General features: G+C 66.9%; 2 protein-coding genes and 3 non-coding genes across 5 annotated transcripts; 4 read left to right on the top strand and 1 right to left on the bottom strand.

Moving 5' to 3' along the window:
- The first annotated feature begins 6 nt into the window (after positions 1-6).
- On the top strand, positions 7-3,410 carry NOP56 (NOP56 ribonucleoprotein). The gene is made up of 9 exons (XM_035311453.1): positions 7-176; positions 299-497; positions 727-914; positions 1,020-1,171; positions 1,364-1,464; positions 1,805-1,953; positions 2,156-2,277; positions 2,469-2,603; positions 2,820-3,410. Exons 1-9 carry the CDS (start codon positions 56-58, stop codon positions 3,003-3,005), a joined length of 1,353 nt encoding a protein of 450 aa, XP_035167344.1. The 5' UTR covers positions 7-55; the 3' UTR covers positions 3,006-3,410.
- LOC118157200 lies at positions 536-667 on the top strand. Its single transcript, XR_004746573.1, has one exon. It is a non-coding gene; the product is annotated as a small nucleolar RNA SNORA51 (small nucleolar RNA).
- Positions 2,005-2,075, top strand: LOC118157199. Its single transcript, XR_004746572.1, has one exon. It is a non-coding gene; the product is annotated as a small nucleolar RNA SNORD56 (small nucleolar RNA).
- On the top strand, positions 2,316-2,385 carry LOC118157198. The gene has a single exon (XR_004746571.1). It is a non-coding gene; the product is annotated as a small nucleolar RNA SNORD57 (small nucleolar RNA).
- A 1,289-nt stretch (positions 3,411-4,699) lies between the features above and the next one.
- IDH3B (isocitrate dehydrogenase (NAD(+)) 3 non-catalytic subunit beta) lies at positions 4,700-9,775 on the bottom strand (the record flags this gene model as incomplete). The annotated part of the gene is made up of 10 exons (XM_035311454.1): positions 4,700-5,167; positions 5,557-5,617; positions 5,713-5,807; positions 5,891-6,037; positions 6,634-6,736; positions 7,158-7,291; positions 7,735-7,867; positions 8,331-8,391; positions 8,755-8,875; positions 9,662-9,775. Coding segments are annotated over 10 exons (1,059 nt in total), but the record flags the coding sequence as incomplete, so codon positions are not given.
- Between the last annotated feature and the right edge of the window lie 347 nt (positions 9,776-10,122).

The following is a 10,122-nucleotide window of genomic DNA, read 5'->3' as shown; positions in this document are numbered from 1 at the left end:
CCCCCCCCTCACAGGGATCCTGCACGAGGACCTGCGCCTGCTGCTGGAGACCTCGATGCCCGCCAAGAAGAAGAAGGCGCTGCTGGGAGTCGCCGACGCCAAGATCGGGGCCGCCATCCTGGAGGAGCTGGGCTACCAGTGCCAGACCGGGGGGGTCGTGGCCGAGATCCTGCGGGGTGAGCGGCCGGGGGCGGGGGGGATCTCCCGGCCTGGGGGGAGCCTCAGTTCCTGGGGGAGGGCAGCCCGGGGGTGCTCAGCCGCACGTCCCGCTGGGGTGGTGACGGAGCCCTCGGTGCAGGGATCCGCCTGCACTTCCACGCGCTGGTGAAGGGCCTCACCGCACAGTCGGCCTCCAAGGCACAGCTGGGCCTCGGCCACAGCTACTCGCGGGCCAAGGTGAAGTTCAACGTGAACCGCGTGGACAACATGATCATCCAGTCCATCAGCCTCCTGGACCAGCTGGACAAGGACATCAACACCTTCTCCATGCGTGTTCGGTGAGGGGGGGGACGCAGGCGGGAGGAGCAGCACGGGTCTCCTCCCCACGCTTACCACAGGCAGCTCGTCCTCCAGCTGTCTGTACAGAACGGGGAGGGAGAGCACGGCCCCGAGTACACCCCGGGCGGGGAGACCGTGCCCCGGCTGGATTGTGAGCGGGGGCACATGCGGGGCCGGCGGGCGGGGGTGCGCGTGGGGCCGGGCTCTGCCCTGACGATGTTCCTGCAGGGAGTGGTACGGGTACCACTTCCCCGAGCTGATCAAGATCGTCTCTGAGAACTACACCTACTGCCGGCTGGCCAAGTTCATCGGGAACCGCAAGGAGCTGAGCGAGGAGAGCCTGGAGGGGCTGGAGGAGATCGTCATGGACAGCGCCAAGGCTCAGGCCATTCTGGAAGCTTCCCGTTCCTCCATGGGTAGGTGGGGACGGGCAGCGGTGGCTCCGTTGGAGCGCTGAGCTGAGCGGGGTCGCTGCTGCTGCGCGGTTGGTGCCGCTCAGCCCTGATGCTGGTGTTGCCCAGGCATGGACATCTCTCCCATCGACCTCATCAACATCGAGAGCTTCTCCAGCCGCGTGATCTCACTGTCCGAGTACCGCAAGGGCCTGCAGGAGTACCTGCGCTCCAAGATGAGCCAGGTGGCTCCCAGCCTCTCGGCTCTGATCGGGGAGGTGGTGAGTGCGAGTGTGCGCCCCCGGCTCCCCCTGGCCGCGGAGATGATGTCTCAGTTAATCTGTCAATCCACTGAGCTGCGCTGCTGACACTTCTCACTGCTGATCCCGGCCCGGGGGCTGCGTGCTGCCCCGTCCTGCTGGCGTGGGGCTGTGGGACAGGGGCAGCCGTGACCCCCGCCCCCTTTCTCGCAGGTGGGCGCCCGCCTCATCTCGCACGCCGGCAGCCTGACGAACCTGGCCAAGTACCCGGCCTCGACGGTGCAGATCCTGGGGGCCGAGAAAGCCCTCTTCAGGTACCGCTGCAGGGTGGTTGCGGTGATGGCAGGCCCCTGGGCCGCTGGGCGTGATGCGCCGGGCCCCTGCCGCCTCGGCCGCGTGTGATCAGCCAGCCCCAGCCCCTGAGCGACCACCGCGGCTCTGCGTCTCGCCCGGCGGCGCGTGCTGGGTGCCCCGGGCGGCTCTGCCCAGGGCTTACCCTGGAGGTTAGCGGTGCGGAGGGTGGGGAGCTGGGAGGCAGCCCCTGGGTCGCCCCTCGCTGCCTGCGAGCCAGCGCCGGGGCTGGGGGAGGAGCGGCGGCTCCCCCTGGGGTGCGCTCGGCCCTGGGCTGTCCCCTGACGGCTCCCCCGGTTCCAGGGCTCTGAAGACGCGGGGGAACACCCCGAAGTACGGGCTCATCTTCCACTCCACCTTCATCGGGCGAGCGGCTGCCAAGAACAAGGGGCGCATCTCCCGCTACCTGGCCAACAAGTGCACCATCGCCTCCCGCATCGACTGCTTCTCAGGTGCCCGGGGCACGGGGGGCGGGCGGCCGCGGTCCTTGTGCCCCGCAGCCTCTGCCGTGATGGCAACATTTTTCGTCAACAGCATTTCACTGGGTGAATGGTGACTCCTGTGGTCTGAGCAGAGCGCTGGGGCTGGGGGGCGTGGAGGTGGGCACGGGTCGGGGCAGGGGGAGGGTGCTGAGCCCCTGTCCTGTCCCTGCAGAAGTCCCCACCAGCGTCTTTGGGGACAAGCTGCGGGAGCAGGTGGAGGAGCGGCTCGCCTTCTACGAGACTGGGGAGCCGCCCCGCAAGAACCTGGAGGTCATGAAGGAGGCCATGGTGGAGGTGAGGCCCTGGGGGGTGGCTGGGCAGGGCCCCGCTGTCGGACGTGATGTCAACCTGCCATCCTGACCTGCTGTGGAGGCAAAAAAACTGATTTAATGAGGCTGATCCGACGGGGCCACGGGAAGGCGCGGGGACCAAGGCGCTGCTGGGAGCGGTCCCCTCGCTGACAAGCTCGCTCTGCTCCCCTGCAGGCGAACGAGGTGGTGGCTGAGGTCAAGAGGAAGCAGGAGAAGAAGGAGAAAAAGAAGAAGAAGCGGGAGAAGCGGCGGCTGGAGGCTCTGGCTGCAGCTGCAGAGGAGATGGAGAACTCGGTGCTGGAGGCAGAGGTGAGGGCAGCGGCACCGGGTGGGTGCCTGTCAGGAAGGGGCTGCGGTGACCCTGCTGTGCGGGATCCGGCTGTTCCTTGCCCTGCAGGGCTTGTGGGGGTGTCAAGACCCCCAGAAAGCATCCCAGCCCCCACGCGTGAGGCAGGCAGCCTGCGTGTACCATTCGTCTCCCCGGGCTGGGCACAGGCCATTTATTTACGCTGGGTTTCCCTTCAGGAAAATGACATCGAGCCCATCAAAAAGAAGAAGAAGAAGAAGGAGCAGGAGCCCCTCTCAGAGCCCGAGGAGAACGGGCTGGAGGAAGATGACTTGCCCAGGAAGAAAAGGAAAGTGACCGGAGAGGCTGCCCAGCTGGAGAAGAAGAAGAAGAAGAAGGCCAAGGACTTGGAGGAGGAGGACTAGGGGAGCTGGAGCTGGAGCAGGGCCGTGCTCCAGCAGCGTGGACTCTTGGCCTGGCAGGAGCTCAGCTCAGCATGCCTGTGGCCCCTTGCCTGCCGTCCCGGGGTTCCCGGCAGCTGCATGCCCCAGAATGTAACCCGGCAGGGCGGCCGCATTAAAGGCATTTTGGCACCTCGGGGTTTGGGTGAGTCCGTGGGCCAGGCCCAGGTGCCAGCAGCCTCCACGGCAGCACGTGGGTTCCTGAGCCTGGCGGTGCCTTACGCAGCGTTGCCTCCTCGAGCCCATTTTGGGCTGGCTTTGGCTGCGTGTGCTGCCTGTCCCAGCACCCCCAGCATGCGCAGTGGGGGCAGGGGGGGCAGGAAGTAGCTCGGTGTGACCGAACCTCAATAAAGGGCTGAGGTTGTTGTCGATGGCCTCTGTCTTTTGTTCTGCTGCAGCTGAAGGGGCTGAAAGCCTGGGGGAGGCAGGGGAGGCCCCAGCTTTGCTCCCCCTTTCCCTGGCAGGAGGGGCCGGGCTGTCCCCCTGCTCCCTGCAGCACCCTGTGGCTGTGCCCGTCCTGCCCCAGCTCACCTCCAGCAGCAGCACAATGACCACCACGGGTCATGGTCCCGTTGGAGCCGACAAAGCGGCTTGGATGGGGCCGTGCCCCCCACCCCGCTGCTGCGTCGGCTGTGTCAGTGCACCCCCAGAGACCCCCGTTGTGCTGCAGATGCCACTTTATTACAGGGAAGCAATAAATTACCAGGCAGGCAGAGCAGGCGCCCCTGGGCTGCCCAAGGCTGAGCAGCAGCCCTAGCCATCCAGGGCTGCTATCACCGCTTGGGTGAAGTCCAGGGACGTGGCGTATCCACCCATGTCCGCTGTGCGCACCTGCAACGAGAGGGGAGCGTCAGCACCGCTGGGCTGCGGGTCCAGCCCCCCCCGGGCCCTCTGAAGCCCCCGTTGGTGTCCCCAGCGCTGGTGTCCTTGGGGCAGAGGAGCCATGGGGACACCTGTGGGAGCAGGGTGTGGGTGGCACATCACCCCTGGATCATGGCCCATCACCCCTGGATCATGCTGCATCACCCCCCGAGCTTTGCTGCTGTGCCTGGCACCACCCGGCTGTGGGTGTGTGCAGGGCCAGGGGTCCTGCTGCCAGCTTCAGCAGAGGCCGGCGCTGCTCCCGCTGCTCTGAGAGCCCCCCGGGGCTGCGGGTGGCTGGGGGGGGGGGGGGGGGGAGCAACCCTGTGGGAAACAGCATCGGGGCTGCTGGGCAGCGTTGGTCCCTTTATTTGCAAACACGGATACAAAGCCTGGCCCACGCACAGGTCCCAGTCACTCACTCACACGCTGAGCACCTCGGCCCGTGGTCCCACAAAGCGCGTGCAGCCCAGCCCCACAGCACCGCGGGGCCCAGCCCCAGGGGCTGCAGCGGCAGTGCGCCCACCCCAGGCACCGCGAGCAGCCTGCGGTGCCCAGGGCCTCCTGCACCGCTGTGCCCGGGTCTCCTCCTGCACTGCCCTGCCTGGGCTGGGGGGGCTCAGCTCACAGCCCCCACAGCCTCTGGGCTCCAGCCCCTCGTAAAGCCGGGGCAGAGCAGCAGCCCCCAGCCTGCTCCGGGTGCTGGGGCCCGGCCGTGCCCGCACCTCAGAGCCGCCTGCTGCAGGACATGGGATTGTGCCGGACGAGCGGCTGGCGGGCTGAGCACCTTTCCCTGCTGCATCCCCGGGTGCGGGGCTCAGCCCGGCCGTCCTGTTTATTGCTAAAGCCTCTGCGGGCAGGGGAAGGCTCCCCCAGGACCCCGGCCCCGCTCAGCTGCCTGCCAGGGGCCGTGCTGGGCGCTGCCCATCACCTGGCACCACCCCGGCCGTGGGGAGAAGGGGACACGGAGCCAGGGTGGAGCCGGGGGGCTGGGAGCCCCCCCAGTGCCAGCCGTGGGTGGGTGCTGGGCTGGGGAGGAGGCGAGCCCCCTCCTCCCCGGGGACCCGGCAGCCAGGGGGTGGGCGGGGGAAGGCGGCGCTGCCAGGCCTTAAGCTGGGGGAGGCTGGTGGAGGGCGCGGAGAAGTCCCAGGGCTGCCCGCGGGTGAGCGGGGCTGCTAGGCCCCATAGTGGGGGTGCAGGTTGTCAATCACAGACTTGACGAAGTCAGAAGTGGTGCAGTAACCGCCCAAGTCCCGTGTCCGAACCTAAAAATCCAACACAGGGAAGGGGGAGAAACAAGGGAGAAACGTGATCGTGAACTGAGCGCAATGACCGTGAGCAGGAGAGGAGAGCAGCTCCCCTCTGCGCGCCCTGCTGACACCCCAGCGGGGCACCAAGCTGGGAAGAGGCCGCCTGACGTCCCCCAGAGCTCCCCGAGGCAGCAATCGCTAAGGACAGCACGAGACAAGCACAGAGGGGCCGACTACAGCACGGCTGCACGCACACGGGTTTCTCAGCTGATGGCTGGGGACGGAGCCGGGTGAGGCGGTGGGGGCCGGCGCTGTCCGCACGGGACGACGCAGCGCCGCGCTCCGCCACCACCGCTCCCACGGAAGCTACAGACACACGGCAGGACCGGCTGCCCGACACTCACTTTTCCGACTTTGATCACCTTCTTCACCGCGTCCGCAATCAAGTTGGAGTGAAATTCCAAGCTAGGGAGTGAAAGCGGCCGCAGGTCAGCCCCGTGCTGTCAGTCCGCGCCCCCCCGGCCGCCCTCCCCGTCCCGCCCTCCCCGTCGGGCCCTTACTTGAGGTGCCGCAGCATGTTGGCGGCCGAGAGCAGCATGGCAGTGGGGTTGGCGATGTTCCTGCCCACGGCCTGCGCGAAGGGGTGCCGGGCGCCCTGCGGGAGGAGAGGCCCGGTGAGGGACCGGCCCCGGCAGCCCTCCAGCAGCCCGCGGGCAGCGCAGCGGAGCCCTCCCTCACCATCTCGAAGACGGCGTACTCGGCGCTGTAGCTCTCCCCGGGCACCACGCCGGCGCCGCCCACCAAGCCAGCCGCCAGATTGTCGATGATGTTCCCGTAGAGGTTCGGCATCACCAGGACATCAAACTGGTAGGGGTTCTGCACCAGCTGCGCAGAGGGAAGAGGAGGACGTGAGCCCTGCACAGCGGTCCCACCCAGCACAGGCAGCCCTCAAGAGAGGGGAAGGTTCGTGAATCTGTATCCAAAAACTTCCCCAGGGCCCTGCTGAGAAGGGCTGGGTGCCACAGACCTCCGTCACCTGGCAGTTTTGCAAGCCTCTACCAGACGTGGGCTGCACGCGGCCTGGCTGCCTTCAGTCCCTGCAGCTCCTGCCCTGAGCTGGCGCAGAGCGAGGACCAGCAGCACCCACCCTGTGCTCCCTCGTGGCCCTAGCAAGCTGCCAGCAGCAGCAGCTCGTCAGGTTTCACACAGGTTTTTTGAATCCCTTCGCTCAGCAGGAGGTGCAGAACGGCTCTGGGATGGGGCAGGGCAGGGAGGAGGAGACATTTCTGCTCAGAAAGAGCAGCCAGGCGTAGGGACGGGTTGCTCAGGGAGGGGGTGGCGTCACCGTCCCTGGGGGTGTTCAAGGAGAGGTTGGACGTGGTGCCTGGGGACACGGGTTATTGGGTGACTGGTGGTAAGGGGATGGTTGGAGGCTTTTCCAACCGTAATGATTCTGTGACTCTGTGAATCGGGGCCCTCACCTGCATGCAGCAGTTGTCAATTATCATGGTGTCAAACTTGATCTTGGGGTACAGTTCTGCCACTTCCTCGCAGCACTGCAGGAACAGCCCGTCACCTAATTTCCTGAGACAGAGCAAACACAGGAAAGGTTCTGTGGGACCGCAGTAACATCGTTACGGAAGCAGGGGAAGTGGTGTCCCACCACAGCAGGGCACTGGAGCACCCGCCACCCAAAGCCAGAAGGTGGTGAGGTCGGGGCCCGTGGGAGCAGAGAGAACAGCTTGCAGTGTCCGAGCTTTTCCCCTGCCCAGCTGGCAGCCTGCAGGATGCAGCTGTCACGGCTCAGCGAGGCTCGTGCTGGAGACGGGGCCATGCAGAGAGGGGGACGAACACTGCTGCCAGGAAACGCCCAGCCTCTGGAGCCGGGCTGGCACCGGGCACAGCTCCCGGCGGGATGAGGAGCTGGGAGCAGCAAGGCCTGCGACGTGACGGCAGCGCCGTGTCTGACAGGCGCCCCCAGACCCGCGGCCCTCACATCACTCACATAATGTTGGCTTTGTGCACGGCCGTGACCTTGGAGCGCCCTTTTTTGGTGGCGAAGTCAAAGGCGAACTTGGCAATGCGCTGCGACTTGGCCCGGGTGATGATCTTCAGGCACTCGATGACTCCCTTTGCGCTCTGGACACAGACGGGGTGTGAGCAGCCGCGGCGTGCACCACGCAGCCCGGCCTCGATGCGTGGCTAACTCAGCACCCCGAGCCACTGAGCCCCAGGGCGACACGGACGGGGAGCCTCTGCCTAGCGCTGGGTCTCCTCTCACCAGGAGGCTCCTCAATATCCACGGTGCCTTTCTCGGGCACCGTCAGCCCACCAACATCCCCGCTGGGCCCCGTGCTATTCAGATCACCAAGCGCTCTCCAGCCCATCTCCTACACCCATCGCTGCCCCTTGGCACATCGCTGCGGTTGCAGCCAGTTCCTCGGTCGTGCTGTACGGCCATGGACAGCAGGACCGTGGCCCAGCCGCGGGAAGAGCCCCATGCGGAAGCGTCCCCGTCCCCCGGCGAGGCCAGCGACGGCCCCAGAGCGGCGCAGCCACGAGCCGGAGGGCGGCTCCCGTACCTCGTGCTCCAGCGAGCTGTACTCCCCCTCCGTCTGCTCGCGAATGATCACGAGGTCCAGGTTGTTGTGGCGCGTTTTGTAGCCTGGCAAGCTCTTCACGTGGACAACGTTCGCAAACAAGTCTAATTTCCGCCTGCAAGAGAAGCGGCAGCAGCGGGGTCAGCATCTCCCCGCGAGCTATGCCTGGGGCAGTGCGGGCGCCCTGCAGGTGCTGGGGTGACCGCTGGGGATGGTGCCACCGCTCCCCCGTCTCGTCTATCCGGCTACGGATCCATCCCCCTCTGCCTTCGCGGGTGAGGAGCTGGCCCCACCTCGTCACGGCAGTGCTCTGACAACCCCGCGTCGAGGCAGGCCGCCGCTGCCCGTTTTCCAGCCACGCTCCCTCCCCTCTCCAGGACCCCAAGGAGAGCAGGCGGGGGGTGACGCTCAGCAGAGGCAGCTCCTGGCCGGTTTCTCAGATCCTGCCCCCCGGCAGCACACCATCTGCCCGCCTGCCCTTCCCCTCGGTGCCAGGACGCAGCCGACCGTGCCGCGGCTGTCCCACGGGTGCCATGTCTGTGCCCGGCCCTGGCAGCCGAGCGGGGCATCGAGCTCACCTGAGTCTCATGTCGTAGGAAGCCAGCTCTCCCTTGTACTCCATGGGGGTGTGGATCTTGCCTGCGGGGACGACATTGAGTGGCAGTAAGAGCAGGGAGCGCGCTGGCAGCCGCTGAGGACGTGGCCTGAACCCGGGCACGACAGCAGCAGGGACTGGGGGCTTCCAGCAGAGCCTCGGCCAAGCGTGGAGAGCGGCCTCGCGCTACGGGAGCCGGGCGAGATCCTTTGGTTCTCCAGCCCGTGCCAGATCTCCCTTCAGCAGCAGAAGCCAAGCATGGGTGGGCTGCCTCTGCCTAAACACGCCCCGCTTCCTTCTGCAGGGCTAACCACGGGAATTCCTGACCCCTAATGGCGCCTGGGCTAAGGCAACGCCTTCAGGCAAAGCAGGACCCCTCCGCGCCGGGCAGGCAGCGCTGTCCTTACCTATAAGGGCCACCTTGCTTTCCTTCATGGAGTCCACCACCTCATCCAGCTTCTCCTCCGACGCCATGTTCTGCACCTCGCTCAGGTGGTGCTCGTCGAAGACCACCGGCACGCTGGCGGCCTGCAGCAGAGGCAGCAGGGGAGACCCGGCAGGGGTGTTTTAATCACACTACGGGGGGGCAGCGACTGCACGGCCCAGAGCGCTGGGGCATGAAACCTCAAACCGGCCTCGGGGAGAGGAGGGATCCGGCCACGGGGCGTGCTGGGCCTGGAGCTCACGTCCCGCATTTCAGCCCCAGCTGAACGCCAGCGGTGTCTCCTGTCACCTGTAGTGCCCCAACTCCCGGAGCGTAACCACACTTCCAGCTGCACGTGACGGCACCGTGCTTTTTTCCTGTCACCAAATTCATCACGTGCCAGAAGGGAGAACCGCTCCCTGCTAACTCCCACCCCGAGTTCCGACACTGCCGGGTGAAAGCCGAGCTCCTGGGCGATGAGCATCGTGGCCACAAGCCCGTAACGGGTCCTGGGCAGCCGGGCAGAGGCAGCGCCACGGCCGCGCTCCCGGCAGCAGCGGTGAGGATCTGCGTCCTCCCCAGGAGCAGCCCAGATCGCCCTGCTGCTCGCCACTGCCTCAGCAGAGGGGAAAGGGCCAAGAGGGCCACGGGGGCAGCACCGCTCACTGCACAGCACAGCTCCGGGCTGGGAGCGCCTTCACGCTGAAGAATGGAACTGCTTGCGGGAGCCGAATCCATCTGACGGGAAGGGAAAGCCCCCGGGTTCTCGCAGCCCCGCAGCCCCCGCACTGCAGCCGGCCGGCAGGGCGCTGTCTCAGCAGCACCCCGAAGCAGTTCTGCAGCTGCTGCCCCCCCCCCGGCCCCGGCCCCCCGGGGGCAGCAGCCGTTACCTTGAACACCTCCTTGACGGCGTGCATGAGCTCGGGGCCCACGCCGTCCCCGGGCAGCATGGTGACCTGGAAGGTGCCCTCCGACTTGGCGCCTTCGGACTGCAGGGAGAGCAGAGGACACAGTTAGAGCTCCTGCTGCGCCCCGGGGCCGCGATCCCCGTGCGAGCCCCGGCCTGCACACGGCGGGGCGGAGGGCTTCCAGCCTAGAGATCAGCCGTGCTGTCTGCACGGGTCTCGGTAACAAAACCTGGCCGCGGTGCTAGCCCCGGGCTGCCCCCTGAGCCCCTCCTGCCCCTCCCCGGGCACCCACCGAAGCGGTGCTGGAACATCCCCAGGCTTCTGTGCTAGGGCAGAGTCTGAAAGCACTGAGCAGAATCAGCCTCCAGGGAATCCTGGAGCCACCCCCCAAGCACCTCCACATCGGGCCCGCTGCCCCCCCTTCGCTGGCTCCTATTTTTACG

This window comes from Oxyura jamaicensis (assembly GCF_011077185.1).
Source record: "Oxyura jamaicensis isolate SHBP4307 breed ruddy duck chromosome 4 unlocalized genomic scaffold, BPBGC_Ojam_1.0 oxy4_random_OJ71927, whole genome shotgun sequence".
NCBI classification, from domain to species: Eukaryota; Metazoa; Chordata; class Aves; order Anseriformes; family Anatidae; genus Oxyura; species Oxyura jamaicensis.
Note: the sequence above shows the minus strand (reverse complement) of the source record. Positions and strands in the feature narration are given on the sequence as shown.